At 37.0% G+C, this 27,500-nt stretch overlaps 1 protein-coding gene across 3 annotated transcripts in view; it reads right to left on the reverse strand.

The window, feature by feature from the left end:
• aralar1 (calcium-binding mitochondrial carrier protein aralar1) overlaps window positions 1–27,500 on the reverse strand; it is a 335,053-nt gene that overhangs the window by 147,550 nt on the left and 160,003 nt on the right. For all 3 annotated transcript variants that reach the window (XM_067105476.1, XM_067105478.1, XM_067105477.1), the window contains 5 exons: window positions 17,178–17,436; window positions 12,844–12,983; window positions 12,555–12,701; window positions 8,372–8,501; window positions 3,365–3,461 (listed from right to left, as the gene is read on the reverse strand). In XM_067105476.1, coding sequence (XP_066961577.1) covers window positions 3,365–3,461; window positions 8,372–8,501; window positions 12,555–12,701; window positions 12,844–12,983; window positions 17,178–17,436 — 773 coding nt within the window. The remainder of the gene's footprint in view (window positions 1–3,364; window positions 3,462–8,371; window positions 8,502–12,554; window positions 12,702–12,843; window positions 12,984–17,177; window positions 17,437–27,500) is intronic.

Genomic DNA, 27,500 nt, shown 5'->3' on the forward strand with positions numbered 1-27,500 from the left:
CATTTTACATCATACTCAGAGAGAAGGAAGAATGTATGCAATAACAAATACGCCATATTTTGTATAACTACACAGTCACTGAGTTCAAAACCATATCTCATGTGTGGTATGTAAATTTGTCAACAGTTTGCATCTATGTACTGTATTATAGGACAAACTGTTTGATATTATTTACTATTAAGTAAGATAACCTAAAGAAAAATCACATTTGCAAGAAAATATTCTTCTAAGATAACCATCCTAAGAATCAATTGCATATGCTTAAACAAATTAGCAAGAATATATACTAATGCAAACACACACACATATCTATACATATATTATATATGTGTGCACGTGCATGTGAGTGTGGTTAAATTGATTAAAACACCTATTTTCTGAAGGGGTCTGTATTTCTGCGTGCATGATTAAGGAGAGCCGTAAATCTTATGCAATATAAAGGAGAAGGGATAAATGTAATAATTATTAAAACTTTTTTTATACAATAAGACAGACACTACCAACTTACTGCATGTTAAAAAATGACAGCCTACTCACTCACTGTAAACCATCTATACTAGCTGCTATTCTTGAAGAATGGAACTTAAAAGCAGTCAAAGTTTGTAACACATTAGCAATAAATTACAAGGTGACAAGAGGAGTGCATGTTAGCCATGTACACAACCGAAGCGAATCAGCTCTTGAACGGTAAACAGGGCCATTTCAATTTAACATACACGATTTGTACAATGTAATATATAGCAAGATATTGTTTTTAAATGTATATTTATTTGTGCAGTAACCAAATAACTCATCAAATCTCAACTTATAAGACTTGGTTACTTATCAGCTTATGTTGCATGATTGAGTTTAACTGGGCTACCTTTCCAGGCCTAATGAATTTTATGGCTATATCTTTGAACTGAATCATTAGTGTAATGTACAATTTTGTTTGGACAGGAATTACTGCTAACTGAGGTATATCTTCAGCATCTGATAAGTTCAGTCTCAATGTACACTGTTTATTACTGACTATATTTTGGTCTCCTTCCTGAAAACAATGCCAATTTCATAATAGTAAGGCTATCCTGGCTATCATAAACCGAACTTCCTGACCGGTGCCCATGATTTGTATCTTTCAGTATATGACAAGGTACTATTTAAAAAACCTGTTCCTTTGGGCAATGCAGGGTTTGTTTGTGACTTTGTATTTCACTCTCCTTCCTGAAGAGAATATCGAATGTATGATAGGGTAGCCTAGCCTACTAATTATTTACCTTCCTACATGCACCGTTGAGTGATTTTAACAAAGATTCCATGGCTGCTTTTCCCTACCAACCTCACAATAGGCCTAAGTAGTTCTTGGTTAAGGGCAATTCAGTAAAAATCTTCTGGTTGGAAGTTACTTACAGGCTATCATCTACAATTGTGTTGGCCTTTACAGATTCCTCAGGCATGGGCTATGAGACACATTTCCACTACAAGCCATTAGTTAGATCCAAGGATATCATGCTAATGATCTCAGGAGAAAAAAAAAATGTACAAAACAACTTCCTACAGTTGAATGCAACTCTGTCAATTCTGCAAGCCTTCATCAATTAACTAGGAAACAAGAGTGTAGGTTTTATATGAGAAAATTCAAGTACTATGGAAGCTAAGAATTGATGGAGGAACCATAAACTCCAAGCAAGAATAATCTGTTGATTCTCATGTCTCTTTAAGCAGAAGAGTAACACTAACTTACAGGTATCTCCTAGGGAAATTCAACCTGAAAGCTTATGCATTTTCTACCCTGGTCTCATTCACTCATTCACTGGCATGAGTCTGGTGGTCAGTCAATGCCTTGATGCTAATAGCTTTACTCTGGCTAAGCAGTAAATGTTTCCATTTCTACTTGTGGACAGAGCAAAGGCTCCTAAGAATTGCAAGAATTTGTGTTGTAAGCCACACCTAGAGTACTACCATCAGAAACTAGATCTCAATCTTTATGCTTGAAGACTTTCAAGTAAGTTGGCTGTATCATCTGTTAATAGAAAAATACCTTATATGGCCCAGTGTAATACTATGAAATTCAAATTAGTCATGAGAGTTGTAAGGTGTGTACCAAAGAAGTGAAAGAATTTTCTACCCTAGAACTCTCAATCTGCTTAGTTGGGACTTTGCCTTAATCCTAACATTTTTCATGCTTGATTTATGATACATGCTGCATTGGAAAAATGACCTGAAGTCAGTACCTTTTGTTTCATGGGTCTTTACTTCTCCCCAGTGTGTAAGTGACAGCTAAGTACTTTCTATATGAGTAATCCATATGAAGTTTGGCAGTTTTGTCAATTTACTGCAAATAAGCAATTAATTTTGTTACAAATACTCCGATAATCTGTTCAATGTTATGACTCATAAATATCTCAATGTCTTCTGAACTGGCCATGTGATAGCAGCAGGCCAAGTGTTTTCAGTCCCAGAAAAAAGAGGAAAAGGGTATAATAGATTCATCCTCCTAATGTATAGCCATTTCATCGGTCCACACAAAAAACCAGTCCCATTATACACACCTTGTTAAGTCTTCAGAAATTTTGTTTGCTATGCAACCTTCTCCCATAAGTTCATCTGACTCTGTGTAACTATAGTACGAGGCAGCCTTATCTAGCTTAAACAGGAACACACACACACACACATGCATGCACTTACTAGCAACTCAGGCTAATGAAAAGTATTTGGTTCAAATTGAAATAAATTAAATTTTTTTCTGTTAATTTTTCCTAAAACCAATTATTTTACAGAAGTTGGCCCCCCTCCAAACCCTTCTATTCTTTGTAACTGGTCTACACAAAACAAAACGTGAGCCAGAACGCCACAATGGCTGGTAGAAATGAATTATTTCTTCTTTCCATGCAAAGTCTAGTTTGCATGGATGCACAGTAAGGCTAATGTATTGAAGTACTGTAATAAGTTTGTATAGAAATAAATTCTACTGTATTCTTAAAACTACCATTTTTCTTTACAGGAGTTATAATAAAAGTTGGCATTCATTTCACATGAAAAAAAAAACCAAGGTGAACTGGTATTTTATTCAGTGATCTATTCTGCAACTATTTATAATGCTGTGGATTACTTACCTTAACAAACAATGAAAATGCTATATAGTAAATTTTAAGCAAAAAAATTTTAACTCTTTCGACTCAAAAATTTTTTGCATCTTCCACCACAAAAAACTAGCATGTGCCAAATGTTGCACGCACAAAATCAATTTTTGGCACTAAGCATACTACCAGAATAAACTCTACTGAGTTACATAAGTAATGTTAATGTTTGGCAGTCTCATTTGCTATTGCTGTAATGTACAGTAAAATGCTGTTTTCAATTTATAATGGAAAAATCTACTCACCCAGAGCTTTCACTGATAAGTTCAGTTAAGTGGAAGAGAATCTCTACTTCTAAAGGTGTAATTTGAGACATCATCTGAGCTGAATGTAAAAACTCCTCTGGAAAAGACAAAATTACAGAAACATGTTTAGACTCATGTACTTTTGACTCTAAATCATGTGGCAAATACCCAACTAAATCTATTAAGTCATATAATGCTGCTCTGCCCCACACCTATGAAATTCCATGATTGCTACCTTCAGTCCTATTGAAAGCCATACAGCAACAAAATCAGTGTAATTTATTGCCATGAACTGCTCCAGCACATATTTACAGTACTGTATACTGATGTGGTAGTCGTACTGGTCAAATATGAAATGTCTGTGACAGATTGATCAGATGAATATATAAAATGGAAATTAAGCTAATGAAATGGAAATTAAGCTACCCCAAAGAGGGTAATTTATATTTTCAATTTACTCAACATAAGCAGGGTGACCATAAGATGAAAAGCAAGAAATTTGGGATAGTTTCTTTCTGCAGTACTATCTCCCCCATCACACCACTAAAATCAAAACCTCTGACTTTGGCACTCATTTCAGTGCGAAATGCACAGAAATTGGGAAGGAATACTGGAATTCTTACAGAGCTGAGGATAAATGATTATTATAATGCTAAGCAATGTATTTAAGAAATAAGACTGAAAAACCTGTGACTTTATTAATTTAATTATGATAAAAAGTACCAAAAGCATCAAACCAGAAGATGTTCTTAAACCATGTGAAGCACACTTAAAACAACGACTGCTTCAGGCCAACTATGGGAGTTAGAAGAAAGATGGCCAAGAGAATAAAAACATGGGAACTGAATAGTTATGAAGTCAAAAAAGAGCATCAAGACGAACTGAAAGCAAATATAGCATCAACAGGACAACAGTGAAAACTGCCTAATGGAGGCATGTAAAAGGCAGCAAATTTAATATTTAGTAAATGGTGTTGGAATCAAGATGTACAGTGGACAACTGAAGAGAAGAAGCCTTCAAGCTCTGGCAAAGGAGTTTTGTCTTGTTATATCCTCAATTTGGTTAAGTTCTAAATGCTGTACTCCACTATTTTTACTTCTATGAATAATTCAGCTCATTCCTAGGTTACAAGAAGTAACCACCTGTTAAAAAGTGTGGTATTAACTGAAATTAACTAAAAAGGAAAAGAAAACAATACTGTACACTGAAAGGGGACTTAATAGCAGCAGTTTGTCCACGATCAACATATTGTACTAAACAATTCATGGATAGGCCTTGGCAAAAATGATATCAGGCTAGTAATTTACATGATTCTAGCCTACTGGTCATCAAGAACAAACAGAAGAAAAGTCTTTTATTTGTGAAAAATGCAAAGTACAGATTAAACTGGAGGATGAAATTATAAAATATGGAAGATGCAAGAACTGTGCTACAATTTGTGCCTGAATGCATATACAACACTGGACTGACTAGCGCACAAATGAGATCCAGTATGATATCTATCAAGGTGATGAATAGGGGTAGCACCAAACTAGTTTTGTAATATTAGATGAAAGCACCATGGACAGATAGGGCAGCAGGAGTCAAAATCAGAAATTAGGTCTATGCATAGATTGCAAGAGCTGCTCCATGGAAAATTCAAAAGAAACCAGGGAGATGACATACATGAAGAGCAGTATAAACAAAAATCCCAACTACTTAGAAACTAGAAAAGTACAGAATAAAAACCAACAATAAAATAAAATATGAAATAATGATCATAGGAGACACTGAAAATAGTAGAGGAGTACACACTACAAAAGATGACAGGAAAAAAGGGGTAAAAATACACTAAATGTCAGTACTGGTATATTAAAATATTATAAACTAAACTTCCCAGAAAAGTTTATTTTTGCCAAAAAAAAAAGAAACTTTAGGTTTACCTAAACAGCTAACCCTATACACTTAAAACTAACATAAACATATGCCGATATTTACAATTAACAATCAAAGAATATTATGTACATAATCCATCACACCTAACAAACAGTAAAAATAACAATTTAAAGTACAACAGGCTATCCATTAGCTGCACAGGATTACTGGGGAGTCATTACTAATACTGCTAGATGTGCTGTTATATTCCAAGAGCTGACACATGCCAGGGATGTCCACATAAGATACCAAGGCAGTTGTATCACCAATGCCCAGCAGGATAGAAGTCCCGAATAAATTACTATACCTCCCAGAAGGTACAGGCACTTCTGATTACTGCATGGGAGAGGCATGTTTCTCATTTGAGGTATCTCTCATATAAAGCACAAGACTGTTCCCTAGATTTCCGAGATTAAGAAGGGAAATTTCAGTGGCTATATCCACTTCATGTCAGGTATTAGTGACATCTCTCCCAAGGAAAGACTCTTTGTCTCCATCAGAGGAGTCAAAGTGGGAATTACTAGAATCCACTGCTTTTGGAGTATGGCCCAAACATGGATTCTGCTCGGGGAGAGATGGAAACACAATGCCAGAGTTCTCCTGGAACAATGTAGCCTCCTCCTTCCGTACTCCTGTTAAAACCTATAACTCGGAGACAGCTTAAATTGAGCTCTTTCATCATTTAGACTTCCTGCCAGGAGCATGTTGCATTTTTCACATGTATCTGGCAACCAAACAAATTTTCATTTAATCCTACAGGTGGTTATGAGTCATCTCCACAGAAGAAAGCAGATTGAGCAATTCGCTGCAGTGCAGGTGACCTGTGGGTCCTGTGCAACAGCAGCCCATAGTCATCAAAGGAACTTAGCGTTGGGTACCTATAATCATTGTATAGGCAACAAACACTTCAAATTAAAACTGGCTAACATGGCCATAAGTATGTGTCCACAGTATGCTGTTAGGTGGATATCATGATTAATGGGTCACATCCACAAAATAGTACAGGTCGACCATCACTAATCCGGTTCCATCATTAGTCCGGCTCCAATTCTGGCTACATGATTTCAAATTTCCTAGGTCACCACACCAACCTACTGCTACTGTTTGTTGGGGCTAGTTGTGTGCATACATACATACCCTATGCATACAATTGCATTTATCTTTTGGGTTGTAAAAAAAAATGAGAAAATGCTATAAAAATATAAATGAGAATAGCATAAAATATAAATAAGAAAATCATAAGCTTAACTATACAAAATAAAACAAGCTGTAGGATGTTCACCAAGGGAATGAATGTGCTCTTACGTACATACTATACGCACATGATTGAGTTTATCTTTTATCTTTTTATCAATTAAAACAAAACTAAATGGCTATCTCTGCCTTATAAGATTTACCCACAAATGTTTAAACTCAATTAAGACAAAACTAAACGGCTACCAATACAATGTTTTTCTATACATTTCATAACTTTGATTACCTGGTCTATTCCCAAGCACCAGGTAAAGGTTATAGGTTATATTAGTTAGTACAGAATCGATATCATTAGTTATTGGAATTATCATACCAAATATATGTAAAATTAGTATCTACGATTTAGTTTTTTTTAACAAAGCTCACCATTACAAAAATGTATTTTTGATAATTTCATAGGAAAAAGAAGTGTCATGATAAGTTTTCTCAACACCTGTGACATCACTATTGGTGGAGTAATCCCTGTCAAAAGTAGGTCCGCATGAATTTATTTTTCCTTTAACACTTGAAAAGAACCCCAATATTGAGAATTCACGAAATCCATTTAGTTTAATCATAAAATACTGCAAAGGAAAAACTGGCCTTTAATAAACACCAAGGCCTGTAAGTTAGGCACAATTGGGTACTATCATGGCTATGTTTCGCAAACAAGAACTTCTAACCTGATTTACTCTTTCAGTAACCTCAAATTTTCTATCTCTCTATCAATGTTAAAAGAGTAAAAGGATAATGAGTTTCAGTAACAAAATTGTCTAATATTATTGCATAAATGCTAATTAACGCTTTGTTAGACAGGAAAAAACAGCATAGCCTAACACTCATAACTTCTCACCTTGCAGGAGACTTACTGGCCCCAACTTCAACCAATATAAGCCTACCCATTAAAGTTTTAAAGAAGTAAAAGTTCTCAATGTGTCTTAAAGCTATACACTTAGCTTAAAAGTCTTCATGATGATCAAAAAATGCACTAAAAAAAATTTTTGGAGCAAAACCCTGGGATAAGTGAACCCTGGGGCAGACCAAAGCATAATGGGGAAAATAGCTGACATATGCTGTGTTGCCACATTGTGTAAGAAGGATGAAGGGAAAACTGAGGTAGTCGCTCTGGAGAGGAGATAAAGCCCTCTTTTCCTGGGTCCTTTATATTCTACCACTGTGCCAACAAGCATTATTGTAAGAGAATTCTTTGAAATTGGTTGGTATGTCTTTTGGAGCCACTGAGGACAAACAGCACTTACACTATGAAAAAACATTAGATATAAAATAAAGATGTGTTTCTATAACTCATTAACCACTAAGTGTTTTCCTGATGATTTCTGATTTGCTTCTTTCTTCAATTTTTCTTTCTGGTCTATGGCCACTTGAAAATACACATTCCATTCTGAAATCTTCAGGTTAATAGTAATAGTTTGGAATCCATATCTCGAAACAACAACTGTCCCTTGTTATTAATAAATACACTTTCAACTCTGAAAACAGCAATGTCAGTGCTAGTATAACACAGAAGTTCCTAGGTTTTGCACATTCCATTCCTAAAAGCCACATTACATTTTTGCCTTTTTGTCTCTGACTACTTATGATCCCATATAAGTAGTTCAAAATAAATCACAGACACAATAAAAATATATAACGCATATTTCAATGTCTTCCTTCACTTAATCCAGTACTGTACCAAGACTTTTCTCATTCTAAGAGCTTCCTGTTGAAATAGTAACAAGGAGGGAATGCAGAATATAATATCATTTAAACAAAAGCAGAAATTCCACCATCAGCTTTTATATACAAGCAACTACTACAGAGCTAAAATATTAATTCTACATACTGATAAGTACATCATACCTTTGGTTACTTCTTGTGTGCGAGAACCTCCAGAGGAGTTAAGATATATACGTTTGCATAATTCCATGTTGGTTAGAAGTGAATTAAAAGCAATAAAGAAGGGGAAGCTTACTTTATGACTTGATGCTGCCTGAAAAAGATTCAATATGTTACTTGTTTGGTTGCATAATCTATGAATCATGCAATACACAGTGAGCTTGATAATTTTATGCTTTATAAACCAATGCATTACAAAGTACTTATGCAAATAAATGCTGGACACCTTACTTCACGTGACATACTTACAACATGCTTCAAGTCAAGAAATGATAGGTAAAAGTAAAACTCTGAATAATTTAAAATATATTTAATATTTCTTAGCTATACGTAATCCATTACCATACTAGGACTTTATCATTTCCATAACCTATGAGTATATGGCCAAAGAATTTATGCATCAAAATTACAAAAATCATCATCAATGTAAAAAATACACCATTTTATAAAAGCAATATTGATTTTTTCTAAACAAACCAATTACTTCTTGTGTTTGTGGCTCAACTTCAGACACTACACATAAGTACAAGAAATTGTCCACTTCCATCTAGTAGTCCATACAGCTGGACTCCACCAGCCCTTGGTGCCAGACCAAGTCACTATTTGTGTTGGCTGGTCCAGTTGTAAGAAATAAAATGTTGGGAAGGTGGCAATTCATGAAATGGGTTAGGACAAAAAGCTGAGGTAAAAAATTTGTTATATTTTAAATTTTATCCAGTGCTCAGTTCTTTTTCTAAGGCACTGCTAATCTATAATAGCAACATTGCAATGAGTGGGCACTTTTTGGTATTATGTACTAATAAATATAAAGTGAAGTCAAGAAGGAAAAACTCTAAGAGCAACAAATATAGGTATGATCAATTTTGCCTAATCTTAATCATGCTATCAATAATGTCATTTTGATTACTACATTAATTTCAGCCCATCTATTCAAGTACAGTAAAAGAGAAATTCAATTTTGACACTATAGATAAGCAAGAAGAAAGCAAAACTCATATAACTTTCATCAACAGTTATAAACTGCAGCAACCAAAAAGTCAATTTGCTATGCCTAAAATACTTGCACAGAAGGAAAAAGTTAACCACCAAAACTTATACTTAATTGGCTATAACAGACCTACAACGTAGGCTGAGGCCACAAGAGAAACTGAAGCAATGTAAATGTACAGGATGTGAAAAGAACAAAATAACTGAAAAGATGACGGATACAACCTGGGATAAATGAAAGGCAGTTAAAACAACCTTAACATACACAAAAATAAACTTTATATTAAGTAGTAAGGACAGAGAGACTGGGATATACAAGTAATCCTTGAGTTACAATGTTTTGAGTTGCGATATTTCAAAGTTACGATGGTGATACCAGTTACGATATTTTTGAAGTCATGATGGCAATACCGATATGACAAATATTTAAAATTTTGTGCAATGAGCTCAGGCAACAGCATACGGTACCATACGTTGCCCAGAGAGGCTGGGATGTGCGAATCTCTTGCCCTGACCGATCCCTCACGCACGCTCACCGTCTATAGAATAATGTTGTGTCAGTGTTAGTGTAGTGTGTTATTTTTGTCCATTTTAAACTGTTTAAAATGCAAATTTGTGTAAGATCAGCATGTCTTCCAAATGCCCAAGTGAGTCTCCTGCTGGTGGTGTGATGAAGAAGAGGCATTCTGTCACACTAGAGCAGAAAATGAAAATTATCAATCAGCATGCCACTGGAAAGACAGTTGCAGCCTTTGCAGCGTGATGAGCACCTATCGCAGTCAATGGTATCCACCATCATTAAAGACAAGAAACAGATAATGAATGTTGTAAAGGCATCAGCCTCAATTCCATCTGATGATTATAACAAAGAGGACAGGGCCTTTGGAAGAAATGGAGCAGTTACTGGTCACATGGATGGAGGACCTGATACAAAAGCATAAACCACTCAGCCTCTTGACTATTAAACAAATGGGCGCTTGCTTTTCGAGGAACTAAAGAAAACTATGATGATACCCACAACAATGATTTTGTAGCACGTCATGGACGGTTTCAGTGTATAAAAATCTGCCATAATTTTCATAGTGTGAAAATTAGCGGTGAAGCGGTAAGAGCTGATGCTGAAGGAGCTGCTAAATTTAAGGATGCTTTGCATAAGATCATCGTTGATGAAGGGTACTTGCCGGATCAAATCTTTAATGTCGACGAAACAGGACTATACTGGAAACGGATGCCTGAATGGTCCTACATACACAAAGAGGCAAAATCGATGCCAGTTTTAAGGCACAAAAAGATTGGCTGACTCTTCTACTGGAGGGAAATGTGGCTGGGTATAAACTCAAGCCATTCATGATTTATCAGTCTGCAAATCCGAGGGCATTAGCAGGAATCTGCAAACATACACTTCCTGGGCATTACCGGCATAATAAGAAAACATGGATGACTGCACTCCTATTCGATGACTGGTTTGTGGACCGTTTTATTCCAGAGGTGAAGGAATGCTGTACGGAAAACAACATCCCCTTCAAAATTCTTCTGATTCTGGACAATGTTCCTGATCACCCTCAGCACATCGCAGATGTTGATGAGAACGTAACAGTTGTGTTTCTGCCATCAAACACAACTTCTTTCACACAACCCCTGGATCAGAGCGCTGTGGCTATGTTCAAGGCCTATTATCTTCAGAACACGTTTGTGCAGGCTGTTAGGCTATGGATATCGAAGACAAAGAGCTCAGAACTTTCTGGAATAAATTCAATGTCTGGACGCCATTTTGAACATCGGAATGGCGTAGAAGGAGGTAAAGCAAGTGTATGAATGTGATTTGGATAAATCTGCAAAAAATGTATGTGAACTCCTTTAAAGGTTTTGATAAGGATGAAGCAGTTGTGGAAATTAATAAAAAGAGTATGTCACTTGGGAAAAGTTTAGATTTAGGACTTGAAGAGGAAGATATCCAAGAACTCATAGACATATAGTACAAGATGTAGAGCTAATGGCAGAAGATTTAATTGAACTTGCAGAAGAGAAAAAGAGCAGGGGAGAAAGATATTGAAGAGGAGCCAAAGCAAAAGTTTACGATGAAAACAATAGCAGAGGCATTTGCCTCAACTGAACACAGAATGAAATGTTTCAGTAAAATGGATGTGAACTGGGAATTATTTGCTAGGGTTGAGAGAGGACTTCAAGCCATGTCACAGTCATTTATGAAGAATGAAAAAATGCACTATGCAAGCTACAATGGATGCCTTCCTTAAGAAAACGACTCCGGTGCCATGGCCTTCCACCACATTTGAGCCTCAACCCTCTACATCTTGTGAACTAACAGCCGAAGAAATAACAGCTGAAGAGGAGTAAATCTTGGTGAGTACAGTACATGTCCAATTCTTGTTTGTATTATGCAATTTCTCTGTATTATCATAACTTCTGTTTGTTGGTGCACAGGCTGTGAAATCTCCAATCTTCACTGAACCTCCAGAATTAGCTGATATTAATAATTACAGACCAATTAAAACTAAAAAAGAATTGACAGTACAGTACAGTACCATATATGTATAGATTATACTGTATAGTGTAGGCTAGGCTGCCTCCGAGTTACGATATTTTTCAGTAATGATGGGTTCATTGTAACGTATCCCCATCTTAACTAGGGGACTAACCACTCTTGATAAGCATCCCTCATTCCCTATAAAAAATAGTCCTTTTAGGAAATCCTTATTCAACTATCCCTTCATTGAGAAAAAATTAGTTCTACTTTTGGTAACAGCTTGCAACTATTATAAATGAAGTGAGGTTTGCTTTACAAATTAATATTTTGTAGTAACCAATTCCTTATACGTTATCAAAAAAAAAACAAAATAATTTAATCACTAAAAACACTTCCACTCTGTGCACTTGAATATACACCTTGTTTACCAAGTCCTTAAAAATGAATAGTATACCTTTTTCTCTTCCTTATCTGAGATATTAATTATGAAATGGGAAGCCAATAGCATTTACATTTAAAGTTGCATTAATATGAGGAAACGTGTTTAAAGAATGTTCATTCCCAAAACATAAGCAAGTTGGTAAAAAATTACAAAATAAAATTTTTCCAGAAAAGCAATATAGTACAGGTGTATGTATTTACACCTCAACTTTTAATTGTAACATTCATACGTACTGCTACGAGATTGTTCTGCACTGGTAATGTAAGAAGATGGGATTTGATGTTGAGCATAATGTCATTAAAATCCATGGCAGTAATGAAGCCAGAGCCATCCTGATCAAACATCTTGAAAGCTTGAACTGCATGCTCCTCATGAAAATCCTGAAAATAAAACCAGCTGAACATGACAGGACTCTATCAAGACATTAGATCTCTAGTGAAAAACAGCTCTAACAAATGTATCAATATAGCAACAAAGGTGACATAAAATCATGAGGAAAGCGCAAGAGAGTAGCCAACTTACGTGCAGAAACTGGCTGAATTCTACATAATTAACAGCACGTTTTCTTTCTTTACCAAAGTAGAATTTGATAAAGTCACTTTCAAAGTTAAATGGCACCTTCTGATGAAGTGTTGTTTGTTTTATCACCTCAACAAACTCCTCTGAAAATATAAAAAGAAATCACATTTAGTTGCAGATTAACATTCAGTGATATACATCGAACACAGTAAAAGTTTTCCATTCTATTGTTGAAATTGTGTGTAGCTACTATTATCAGTCTAGTGCTTCTCAATCTTATACAGTTCAACCAAATATGAGCAAAATGCAGATATGAAAGTCTATCTAGATGAAAGCAGTAAAGAAATCCTATTTTATAAGGGGTGGTAAATAATAAAATGCCTATGGCAAAATGTTTTCTTCTCAACTAATGAAGAGTAATAATGACACAATCTGGTTGTCTTTATGGATACAGAGAGAGAGAGAGAGAGAGAGAGAGAGAGAGAGAGAGAGAGATACTAGGTAGTGTAGTCAATGAATGAAAATGCCGGATTGAAAATTATTTTTGGCACAATTATACACAAAATACCTGAAATCAATAAAAATTGTGCCATAATTGCTAAATATATCCTTGCTTCCCACAAAAGAATGAAATATTGAGGAAACAGTCACATAAAATGACATTTGTCTATTTCCTATAAAAAGTAATTTACTATGATTCTTGGCTCCACTCATGTTGTGTCATGTTTTTCTCTTGCATGGTATATCCAAAGTCAACTGCATGAAGCCATTAGCTGAACTCGTTCTGCACTGAAATTGTCGTTGCCAGAACGGACCCAATGCCACTGCCTTCTGCCTGGATGATTTAGATTAAGCAAGCTTTATGTCAGTACAAGCACTGGCCATAAGGTGTCTTGAACATAAGTGTGGTGAAGTGTGGGAAGCACAATATAAAACTCCCGAGTGGTCTGTGACAGTGTTATCATACCTCGTTACAATGTAACAAAGTGTTTTTGCTAACTTAACTCTTATTTTTATAATTCATTTTATTAATACTGCCACAGCCTTGCAAAAGATTGTGATTGTAAGTTTATATTCAATGGTGAATTCTACCAACAAATATTTGGTATGGCAATAGGCAACCTTTTATCCCCATTCATTGTTAAAATGTTTTAATGTCAACCTGGTTTTTTAATAACACACTAAAAGGAACATTAGTAAAAAATAGCCATAAGGAAAGCAACAACATAATATATAAAATTCCATGCCTGGGCTGCTCTTCTTATATGGGTCAATCCAGTAAAGATTTAGAAGTAAGAAGAAAGCAGCATAAGTATTCAGTCAAAACTGGGCAAACGTACAATGATATTATGTGAAACTCACACAGGATCAATTGGACTGACTGTTCAGTAATTGTCAGATCGAAAGACTTCTCTTCACGAAATCTTTGAGAATCTGCAATTATACAACTTACTTACAGATGTAATTTCGACCTTAGCCCTGGCACGTATTATGTGAACCTCTGTATTAGTAAAACGTTCAAGAATGACCTAAAAGATAAAATCACTGATTTAATTACTAATTAGTTACCTTATATATAGTATTTTCTATGCACAAGTATTCACATGTTTAATAGTTTTTTGAAAATATTCATTTTGTAAAAAATATTTATTGTTTACCAAAAGGAGAATATATTAAGTGTTGTACTTTTATAAAATGTTATCAGCTTATTCATTCCAAGGTCATTTTTGGCGGTCAGTCTCTTCCCCTGTATAATCCTTTAATTTGACTCCTCCCTGCTTCAGAGCCAGTTGGGCCTAATCCTTTGTTAATCCTCTCAAGATCTACCTTTCTTTTGGATTCCAGGTGCATCTGTTCCTTAAAATCCCCATCCTCAGGGATATCTGTAAGTCATCTGTCAATTATACGATCTTTCTTGTAAACTTACTTTTTTATTTTTTGGCAGCCTGCTAGTAAATGACTGTGTGTCTAAAGGCCTAGCAACCACTCCGTTGTTTCACTCTTCCTTCGGGGCATTTGTCCATATCTTCATGATTCAGTTACACACACACATAAATATATATATATATATATATATATATATATATATATATATATATATATATATATATATATATATATATATATATATACAGGCAGTCCCGGTTTCTGACGGGTCCAGCTTACGGCGTTCCAAGGTTACGACACTTTTCAAATATATTCATCAGAAATTATTTCCTGGTAACCAATTTGTAATTAAGTCAGTGATTTTATCTTTTAGGTCATTCTTGAACATTTTTCTAATACAGGGGTCCAAATAATACATGCCAGGGCTAAGGTTAAAGTTACAGCTGGAAGTAAGATGGATAATAGCAGACTCCAATAGATTTCTTGAAGAGAAATCTTTCGATCTGGCAATCACTGAACTTTCAGTCCAATTTACCCTGTGAGAGTTTTCACTTAAATGAATGAATATAGCTTGGATGCTTGTCTAGTTTTGACTGAATACCTATGTTGCTTAATATGACATCTAAATCTTTGCTAGATTGGCCAATATAAAAAGAGGGGCAGTCCAAACATGGAATTTTATATAATGTTGTTGTCTTCTTTGTGGCTATTTTCTATTAACATTCTTTTGAGTGTGTTATAAGAAAAAACGAGGTTGATATTAAAAGGCTTAACAATGATTCTATGTTTTCAAAACCACTAAAATAAGGCAAGCTAAGAATGTTCTTAGGGGTTTCTTTCTTCATGTTACTTTCACTATAAAACTTTTTGTGGGCTTTGTTATAACAAATATCTAGTATATGTGAAGGATAACATAAATCTGTCCCTATTTTTCTTATGAATTCAATTTCTTGATCCAAATACTGGGGACTGACAATGTGCAAAGCTCATAAAAACATAGAGGAAAAAATTTATATTTCGATGTTAAGGTGATGGCCTGAATAAAAATGGACATAAGTTAAGTTGTTGTCTGGTTTCCTATAAATACTGAATTTGCATTGTAATGGTTCTCTATGTATTAAAACATGTAAGAAAGGGAGGCAATTGTCTTTTTCTAATTCTTACGTAAACTTAATGGATGGTACCATCCACATGCACACACACTGTCAACCTCTGGTATTTGCAGGGGATAAGTACCACAACCACCCCCAAATTGTTAAAATCTGTGAACACTTGACACCCTCCCATAAAAATGCTTATAATTGCATATTTAAACAGGTCAGACACCAAAGACCACCGGTAAAAATATTTATAACTGCCTACTTAATGGTTCAAATGCCAAATGTATACCTTAAACTATCATCCTACACCAGAAATACCTTAAACTATCATCCTAAAACACTTTAATATCATTTCAAAGTCATCTTACAACATCACCCTTAAAAATATATGGTTTGCAGCTATGTGTGAAAGCTAAACTCAAGTACCCCCTACATTCAGTCAGAGCCATTTTCTCTCATAGAATATTAAGGCTGTCCCATCTTCTTTTTACAGAAAAGGGGAAACACTAGGAATTCACAAGTTCAGTATGTACTTAAATACATTGAAAAAAAAATACATTTTATGATACGCTGTTTACGTTAACATTAATATCTGAAAATTAGCAATTCATTATCATAAAAAATGTATTTTGTCATGAAAATAACATCAAAATACAATACAGTCAATCAGAGCCATTTTCTATCACAGAGTATTGAGGCTGTCCCATTTTCTTTTTACAAAACAAGGGAAAAACTAGGAATTCACAAGTTCAATATGTACTAAATACACTGAAAAAAATACATTTCAGGATATTATGCTGTGTTTACATTAATATTAATACCTGTATCTGAAAATTAGGCAATCATGTTTTTATCATAAAAAATGTATTTAGTCATGAAAATAAAATCAAAATACACTACAATCAATCTGAGCTATTTTCTCTCATAGAGTATTGAGGCTGTCCCATTTTCTTTTTAAAGAACAGGAGAAACACTAGAATTCACAGCTTCAGTACAGTACAGCATTTACTTAAATATATAAACTAAAATACACTTTATGATATTATGGTGTGTCTCCTTTAATATTAATATCTGAAAATTAGTAAATCATGTTTTTATCATAAAAAAATATATTTAGTCATGAAAATTACATCAAAATGCACTAATTAGTGAATATTTTGTGACGAAAAAGTCTGCAAATTGCCGAATTTTTCACAAATAATTTGGGGATAAGTTCCACAGAAGAATCTGTGAATCGGTGAAGCCACAAATTGCAAGACTGTGAATGGGGGGGGGTTGATTGACAAATATATTATATACATCACCTTACAGTTCAGATAAAGATTAGTTAATAAAGTTTTTATTGCTTACCAAATGTAACCATGCCTGTGCCCTTGGTATCAAAGAGCTGGAAGGCAGTTTTATAGAGAGCGTCAGGGACACAGAGAAGGCCTTCGAATGCGTGGAACTCTGCAAAGGAAATAAGGCCATCTTTGCTGGTGTCAAGGATACCGCCCAGAAGATTAATGGAATTGATATTGTAGTTAGGTTCAGAGTAGAGGCCTAGGTACTCTCGCACGAAATCTTTGGCAGTCATAAACTTCTCTCCATTCTTCTCCACTGAAGCATACTGTGGGAAGAAAATCAACATGACACTATATATAAATCTTCATACAATAATCATATACATTATACAAATACAGTACAACATATATAGGTATTTGGATGACAATCCAGACAGAGACGAACACGGAAGCCATAAACAACCATTCATAAAAAAAAAAAAACACCTGTGAGCAAATGGTCAACAAAGCCAGCTTCAGAAACTATGAACAAGTTCGAAAGAGAAGAAAGTAGAGAGTAAATGGGAGCAAGTGCAAGTTTATGAGGGTAAGTGTAAACCAGGAAGATGGAATTATGAATGTTAATATCAATGGTGGAAGAATGGAAGCAGTTGATAATTACAGGGATTTGGGACAAATATACAGTAATAGATAATTGTAGAGGCACAGAAGTGGCAAACCACAGTCAGGAAAAAACTATAAAGAGACATGGAGTGTCTATGGAAGCCAAAATAGAAATGTATATATGAGTCTTGCTAACCTAACTCTCAATAATGGTAGCAAAGTGCAGATAGCTGGTTGGTTGTTTTAGAATAAGCACTCATGGGAAGAGGGCTCTGTCCCTTGGCTACAGTGACTGCCTTGGTTTTTCCTTTATCCTTCTCATACAGATGTGGCAACAGCACGTGGGTCAGCCAATTTTTCCCATTACTCACTGGTCTTTGTTGCAAGACAGTTGCTCTTGTTTTCACTCCATAGGCACTATACTACTGAGTGCTATTTTGTCAATATGTCGGAGATTTCCACAGGAAAGTTAAGCATAGTCTTAAGGCCCAGTTAAAGGTTTTAGTGCCTTAAAACTTTGACATGAAGGCAGATAACTGTTAAACTTGGTAGCCAGTGGTCTCCCACAAGGTGAGGAATTTGGATAAGGTTACTAAGCTATGTCATATATGCTGTGGTTCTTGTCCTTGCTAACAAAGCTATAAACTGCAGTTCTTAAAAATTTTGTTATTGAAACTCATTATTCAGTGATTTTGCCTTTATGTGCAAACTCCACATATTGTCAACTGTTCTATCCCAGACAGAAGGAGGAAAAGTCATCTATGCATTCTCCCTTCTGAGATGCGACCTTCACATGTGACTTTTTAAAATCTAGTCTACCATGAAGGTTATTCACCTAACATTGCTAGGTATCTGGTGCAAAAACTAGACTTCATCTACCCAACAACACCAGTCCATAAGGAATGTGCAGATGGATTACCCACACACTGAGAGCTCAGTTAAAATCTTTGTTGAAAAATTTAAAAAATTTTCTGATGTACTTCTTAGCTGTTACAACATTACTGCATACAAGGCTGCATTGTTGGAACCCTTCCTTTAAGGTTTTGGAATTGATTCTAACATAGAAGTTGTTCATTCCAAATGGCGGTTTCTTGACCACCTTTGCATCAGGAGCTCGGATTTACAAAATGGGCTCCCTTAGATGGGGGCAACATTTCATCACTCATAAACCTTGCCATCATTTACTGTTGTCTCCTTGTCACGTTAAGTGATGGTTTTGCGGGAACTGCTGGTTCCCCGCTCGTTCCCTTTTGTTGATTGCTGCCTCCTTACCTTCAAGTTTTTTTTGTTTTGATGTTCTCGTCGGTGAGCTGCCGTTTTTCTTTCGCCAGTCGGGTCTGGTAGGGCAGCAAGAGAAGCGGCAGTGGCAGCAGCAGCAGGCAGTTTTTGGAGTCGACGTTGGTCGAGTTTTTGAGCAGCAAATTGGAGCACGCCACGAAGTGGAGCACGTCAGAGGTGGAGTGTGACCATGAGTAGTCGTGTGACCACGAAAGCTGCTCATCTTTGATGACAGCGTGAGGCTGTCCTGGCGTCTCCATCGGGGTTTTCTGGTTTGTGGGGTTTTGTCCCTGTCGTGCAGCTGAGGGCTGTCTTGGTGCCCCGATGGAGGACGTATGTTTGTTTTTTTTTTTTCTGCCTGCTGTTGTTTATTTTTGCCTTTTTTTTTTAAAGCTACTTTTTTTTGTTTATTTTAACTTGATTTTGTTTAGTGCTGCCTTTGGTTTTTTCTTGTATTTATGGTTTTATCTTTTACCAGACCTGACTCACTTGTAAATAATGTAAATAAATTAATTTTAAGCTCATTTTATTGTTTTTTGTTGTTTTCCCTCCTTTGTTTGTTGCATCTGCCGTCAGTCATGACAGCCCGTCCTGAGTATATTAAAGAACCTGCATAACGCCCACTCGGTCGTTACAATGGCGACCGTGACAGGATGGCTCTGTTTTGGCTGGCGGGGTTGTTCTGACATTGGAGGATCATTTGTGAAAAAAAAAAAAATAATTTTTTTTTTTTTCTTTTAGGTGGGAGGTGTCACGTTAAGTGATGGTTTTGGGAAACTGGTTCCTTAAAAATTTTGTTGATTGCTGCCTCCTTACCTTCAAGTTTTTTTGTTTTGATGTTCAAAACTCCGGTGAGCTGCCGTTTTTCTTTCGCCAGTCGGGTCTGGTAGGGCAGCAAAGTCAGCGGCAGTGGCAGCAGCAGCAGGCAGTTTTTGGAGTCGACGTTGGTCAAGTTTTGAGCAGCAAATTGGAGCACGCCATGAAGGTGGAGCACGTCGTAGAGGTGGAGTGTGACCATGAGTAGTCGTGTGACCACGAGCTGCTCATCTTTGATGACAGCGTGAGGCTGTCCTGACGTCTCCATCGGGTTTTCTGGTTTGTGGGTTTTTGTCCCTGTCGTGCAGCTGAGGGCTGTCTTGGTGCCCCGATGGAGGACGTATGTTTGTTTTTTTTTTTTCTGCCTGCTGTTGTTTATTTTTGCCTTTTTTTTTTTAAAGCTACTTTTTTTGTTTATTTTAACTTGATTTTGTTTAGTGCTGCCTTTTGGTTTTTTCTTGTATTTATGGTTTTTATCTTTTTACCAGACCTGACTCACTTGTAAATAATGTAAATAAATTAATTTTAAGCTCATTTTATTGTTTTTTGTTGTTTTCCCCTCCTTTGTTTGTTGCATCTGCCGTCAGTCATGACAGCCCCGTCCTGAGTATATTAAAGAACCTGCATAACGGCCCACTCGGGTCGTTACACTCCTGGAATGTCATTACTGGCCAAGAATGAGGGCCCTTTGAAAAGGAAATTCCCTAATCTGATAAGAAAACTCAGTATTACAGACAAGACATTATGCCTGGTTGAAGCACTACAGGTTGACCTAGATTATTATCATTATTCAGAAAATGAACACTGTTCATATGGAACAAGCCAACAGGGGCCACTGACATGAAATTTAAGTTTTCAAAGAATATGTTGCTCATCAGGAAGTGGAGAAGGTAAAGTTACGGAAATACAGTGAGTACAGTGAGGATATCTCACTTATCAAAAAGAAAAAAGAAAACAATAAATTAGCAAATAGACAAAAAGTATCAAAATGCAAGGCGAATACATTAGGGTAGTGATGCACTGCATCTTAGCCTGAGCTTTTTGACGTTCCAATTGCATGACATACCAACAGGGTGAGGAATAAGGACCTATGGAACTGAGAAGTTTGACAGCAAGGCACATTTACTGCATATTGGTGCTGCTGTTCAGCGAATCTGGTTGCTCTCGGCAAGAAAAGGGGATCAGGTATCAAATAAGAATCTGAAAGATGTCTATTAAAATACAACTTATGAAAAGCGATAAACAAGAGACCATCCATCGATGGTCCAATTCATAACTGCTTTTACTGTATTAGGAAACAGAAACCTACCACCATGAACAACTCTATCTAAAAGAGATAAATCTATTCTTGATTGCTTGTTAGTACTTGAGACTTTGGGTAATACACAATCTTTTTCCACCAGTTCTTTACAATTCTTGAACTTTTCTTAGACCTTAGACTTTTAGATACCATATAGTCATTCTCCAAAAGTCCTTTGCTCCATCCAGCACTAGCTCTATTGATCTATCTGACAGAGCAGCAACCATGGAAGCCCTCCCAACTATAGAGCTATTTAGGCTATTGTAAAGTAAATGGATTTGTGATGAGACAAGCATATACGAGGTGTGTTAAAAAAATATTGGACCTTTATTCATAAAAAATACTCGTATTCAGATACAACAATCTTATACACTTCTCCCAATGGTTCTGCCACTGTCAGAAGAAAGTGTTTCTTTCGCTACCCTATGATAGTACTGCAGGAAGAATACCCCTGATTCATGGAAAATGGAAAGCTTGTTTCTTATGGGACAAAGCAACTCTAGAATGCCGTTTGGTCATGGAAGGTTTGCATCTCCCCTCTCTCTTTGTTAAGCCCACTTCTTGTTATCAAACTTGGTTTGTAATTACATGATCAAGTTCTTCTCATCCTTCTACAATAGGTTACTGATGCTGAATTCCTTCCTTATTCTCCTTTGTGAGTATGGTAAAATGATGGTTACTTTTGAACTCAGGACCTCCCCTTAATGGGACTTCTGAGACATGGTAGTTTCACCATCATTAGTAGGCCAGTATGTTCCTTCTAAGAAGGAATCAAGAGCCTTCCTGAACATTCTCCCCGTTTTCTGTTCCTTGATTGTCCCTTGAGCCAGATACCAAGTGATAGGAGATGGAACTTCCTCATGGTTGGTCTTACAAACTTTCATGAGTGCTCATCTTCCTAAATGGTGAGCACAGCCCACAATTTCCTTTTTAGTTTTCTGTAAAAGAAAACTATTGAGATGGCTATTTGTCTGTCTGTCCTCACTTTTTCTGTCCACCCTCAGATCTTAAAACTACTGAGGCTAGAGGGCTGTAAATTGCTATGTGGATCATCCACCCTCCAATCATCAAACATACCAAATTGCAGCCCTGAAGCCTCAGTAGTTTTTATTTTATTTAAGGTTAAAGTTAGTCATGATTGTGAGTCTGGCACCGCTGAAGGTGCCAACAACAGGCCACCACCAGGTTGTTGCTGAAAGTTCCACGGGCTGTGGCTGAGTTTCATACAGCACTATATGCTGTACAGAAAACTCAATTGTGCCAAAGAAACTTTGGTGCATTTTTTATTTGTTGAGTTGGGCCACCACAGAGCCTGGCCCCCACCCGGACAATGTCTCCTGTGAGTGATAACCATCCTAAAATTTTTCATTGGCTCTAGTTATGAGCCTTGCACTTCTTTCAGCATGGTCTTTGGGAAAGTGAGTCTGTGATAATTCCTCCCAACTTCACCACTTTCTCTGGCAACAGCAGTGTTGTCAGTACTCCCTTAATCAACCAATTTTGGAATCTGGTCCAGCTAGTTCTGAGGGCTCAAGGCTTGTCAGACCAGGCACAAGACCATACTCCCTTTAACTTGCCCTCATAGTGTTTTTACTAGAATGTAAGGCAGGAGCAGAAAGTTTTCAAAATTCAGGCAAGACCTTCTCATGGAGTTTTATTCACTGCCATTTCATTTATGAGTATTCTATTGCACCTTAAAAATTCCAGAGTACAATTGCTCTAACAATTAAAATGTTTTCTGTCTAGGGTGTCATCTGGAGTTTCCTTCTTCTGCCGCAACACTGACTAATCCTGTTGCCATGATCCATACTGCAGCAGAAGAGTTAGTCAGCTCTATACTCTCTGACTCTCGTGTTCTGGGAGTTATGTGGAATACAGTGATCCCATTGTCAGGTAAGCAGAATGAGTTCCTTATAGAGCAATCTATTCTTCCTTCCATCCTTCAAGATTCCACATGGATTGAACTTCAGCAGAATTTGGGAGGGCCAAGAACAATCTCTGCCTCTGAAGTACTGTTTAGTTACTCTCTCTCCTGATCCAGATAGGTTAGAAAGAGACAAAACCATTGGGATAACAGTATAATTTTTTGTTCATGTGAAAGAAAGTGCTCTAAAATTATTTGGAACATAATATGACAGAGTCAAATCTTAAAAAAGAAACCTTAGATCAAAATAGGAAAATCAGCTTAAGAATGTATAAACTTTATTCATTTATTCCCCAAAAATGTGTAAAATCTGGGGATATTACAGTGTAGGTAGTTTGTCCTAATGACAGCAAATAGATTTACCTTTGACTTTTCCATCTGAAACTACTGCATGTGTATGTGGTCAGATAACTGTCAAAAAACAAGATTTGTAAATAACACACTTACCTTATGTTGCCTACTGTTTTAGCTGTCTGTACATTTGTTTTTACTATCTGTCATCCTAGCATTTATATTGTATATCTCTGTTATACTATGTATCAGTCCTCTTGAAAATTGTTCAAGACAAAACTGGTTGGAAACATACCTCTTATTACATTTCTCCAACAACACTTAATTTTTTCTGCATGATCTTTGGCTATTACATTTGTAACTTCTGTATATACCTTGAGTCTACCTATATAAATGGTAATTTTATTCCTAACAATAGGTCTAAGTGTTTGGACTCTGCAAGGAAAAATACAGAAGAAAAGGCAGGATGTCATGGTACTTACTGATACCAAAGTGAAAAATAAAGGTGAGACATAGAGTAATTATGCCTAATATGGCTCAGAAATGTAGATCATGGGTAGTGGTAGCCCTTGTTTCAAGTGGATTCCAGGCATGCACAAAAAAACAGAAATGTGATAGTCAAGGATCGTGGGGAAAAAATTCAGTGCAGCATTATATACAGTATATCTACAGTGCAGAAGAAAATCCAAAACAATAAAAACCTGTGAAAAGTGTTTTAAAAAGGTCTGATTGCCAGGAATGTGTGGATTCATGATAAAAACTCTTGTGTACACTGTACTCGAGACAGATAAAATGATGTGAAAAAATTTGCTAGATTGTTACTGCTAACTAAAAAAAAAAGGGATTTTGACAGAGGAAAAATCTATTTCTGAGGAAGGTCCCGTGTCACCCGGTGAAATTCCATTACAGCACGAATTTCTAGGTATAACAATGCTAGATATACCAGAGAAAAAGAGCTTTCAGGAAAGCTGGGTTACTACCCCAGTCGATAAATCTTTTAGAAGACGTCGGTATAATGAAGGGTGAGTGAAATACCACTACCACGGAAATATACTCGAAAGATCTCTCCTTATCAAAACCCCCGTAAAAGAGTGGTGAGCCGTTACAGCTCCCACACTCAACACCCGCCAGGACGGCGACACCAGCGCCACCTACTTCATTCCATGCTAGCACTAACCCCAGACTTGGCATGTGCAAGAAGGGGGAGGGGTACTAGACTAGACAGGGGGAGGGTCACCGGGTGACACGGGACCTTCCTCAGAAATAGATTTTTCCTCTGTCAAAATCCCTTTTCTGAGTTCAGTCCCGTGTCAGCCGGTGAAATAGTGATAGAGAATCATGCCAAGACTGCTACTACTGGAAAACAAGGGGGGTAACCTGAAGAAAAGGCAAAATTGTAACGAAAATAATTTTAATTAAGGAATCTCTTCCATGAAGCAAGAATACTTAAAAGTAAGGCAACTTAATTTTAAGGCACACCAATAAACTTAACACTACAAAACACTGGAGGTCTCGGTCTGATGGGAGAAAACCTCAAAAATCTTAAAATTACTTAAAAGTAGTGAAACATGAAATGTGCACAGAACAAGAAATACAACTTTAAAACTATATATGTAAACTTAGGCTTAAACATGTAAGAGACAAGACTAATGAAAATAACACACGCAATTATCCGAGTGCATGTGGAGCCAACAAAAACTGTCCAGTACCCATAAACGAAACAATTATGGCTAATCAGGTTACAGTTTTCCATCATAAAATACAAATATATCAATATGAAGAGCTAGGCAGTGAGGCATAAACTACCAGGAAAACAAGCAGAGAAGCAAATGAGGTAGGCGGGGGGAAAAGGAAAGGATATAATTATTTAATGTGGGAGATGACACTTCCCACTGCTACAGTAGAATATTTCAGGGCTTGAGTGATTTTAAATAGTGGCGTTTAAACACTAGAGGTGATTTCCAACCCGTATATTTTGATAACTCTGAAAAGTCCATATTATGAAAATAATTAGTAGAAGTAGCCACTGCTCGAATATCATGAACTTTAGGAACTGAGTCTGGGTTGGCTTGTTTAATGAAATACAGAATCTGTTGTCTTATACCATTAAGGAAAGAGTACCACCTTTCTCCCTGATAAAAAGAGGACCCGACTTACTCTGTGGAGTTCTTGAGAGGTAAGATTTAAGTGTATGGACTGGACATAAAGATTGATCTTGAGGAAGGGGCACCACCTTCCAGGGAGACCACCTGTCCTGTGGGTCTTCGTTTTTTTAGCTAAAAATCTAGGGTCAGGGGGAGGAGGACTTCTCCGGATGGGAGGAAGTTAACAAAATTATCACCTCTAGTGAGAGCTGACAGCTCTGAAATTCTAGCACCTGAAGCCAAACTAAGTAAAAATAAGGTTTTCTTAACAGATCTTGATAAGAGCAATGTAAGTTATCCAACTCTGACGCTAATTTAAGGACGTCATTGAGAAACCAAGTAACCGAATGTGGACGTGATACTGGTCTCAGACGAGCGCATGCTCTGGGGATGGATGAAAAATAAGAATCTGTAAGGTCAATTTTAAAGCCGTAAAGAAATACTTTCTTCAATGCCGACTTGACTGTGGTAATAGTGGCCGGAGCCAGGCCTTTCTCAAACAGTGACCTAAAGAAGGAAACTCCTAAATTAGTCGTCATAATTTTGGCTTCAGATGCTTTCAGGAAGGAGGCTAACTTTTTGACTGCTGAGTCATATTGCCTAATAGTAGAATCTCTTTTATCTGATTCTAAAAACAGAGTGTTGACAGGGTCAATGTTTGCTCCTTTTTGAGCTGCGAACTTTATAAAGTCCATAAAGCTAGGGCATCTTGAATCCTTGAGGAAGCTGACACAGTCTTGGTTTGTACTGTCTGGGTCAGAATGGGCTTGGGAATCCGAAGACTCCGCAAGCCCAGTTCCTGAAGGAGAGGGAACCAATTGCTCTTCGGCCAATAGGGGGCTACCAGAGCTGGTTGACCTTTGAATGTCCTTAGTTTGTGTAAAACTTTCAGCAGCAAATTTATTGGAGGGAACAGATAAATTCTCTCCCAACTGTTCCAATCTACTGTCATTGCGTCTGTGGCGAACGCCTGAGGGTCCAGGTTGGGGGCTACGTAACAGGGGAGCTTGAAGTTGCTCTCTGTTGCGAACAGATCCACTTGGAGTCCCGGGACCCGGCGGCAAATCCACTGAAAAGATTCCGCATCCAGGGACCACTCCGTCTCCAACGGAGTAGTCCTGGACAGGGAATCCGCCACCACGCGTTCGGACACCTGCTAGGTGGGTGGCTGACAGGTGCCAACCGTGCTTGTTCACCAGGGAGAAGATAGCTACCATTACTTGTTTTACTCGACCTGATTTGGAGCCGCCCCTGTTGATGCAATGAACCACCACTGCGCTGTCTAACACCAACCTGATATGAATCCGATTGGGAGGGCGGATTTTCTTCAGCGCCAGAAAGACCGCCATGGCTTCCAGGGTGTTTATATGGAACTGCTGAAACATTGTGGACCACGTTCCCTGTACTTTTGTTTTGGTGAATATCCCCCCAGCCGCTTAGAGAAGCGTCTGGAAAAATAAATCAAAATAGGGACGAGCACACAAAAGAAGCGAACGTATCACATGCTAGAAAATGGAATGAAGTAGGTGGCGCTGGTGTCGCTGGCCCTGGGGAGTGTTGAGTGTGGGAGCTGTAACGGCTCACCACTCTTTTCGGGGTTTTGATAAGGAGAGATCTTTCAGTATATTTCCGTGGTAGTGGTATTTCACTCACCCTTCATTATACCGACGTCTTCTAAAGACGATCGACTGGGGTAGTAACCCCAGCTTTCCTGAAAGCTCTTTTTCTCTGGTATATCTAGCATTGTTATACCTAGAAATTCGTGCTGTAATGGAATTTCACCGGCTGACACGGGACTGAACTCAGAAATGAACATGTTCATGGCTGTAATGAAAACAGAAATTCTAATTGAAAGGAAGCTTTCTTAAACACTAATGAGGGAGTGAAAGGGAAGGGAAGAATATAAAATTCAGGGACAGTCTATATGGACTTGCAGTTAAAAACACATACGAAGCAAATAAGAGGTTTAAAAAAAAGTATATTACAAGAAATGCAGTAGCAAGATTGAAAAAGTAGATACATGATGATGAATAA

This window comes from Macrobrachium rosenbergii, chromosome 6 (assembly GCF_040412425.1).
Source record: "Macrobrachium rosenbergii isolate ZJJX-2024 chromosome 6, ASM4041242v1, whole genome shotgun sequence".
Lineage (NCBI taxonomy): Eukaryota > Metazoa > Arthropoda > Malacostraca > Decapoda > Palaemonidae > Macrobrachium > Macrobrachium rosenbergii.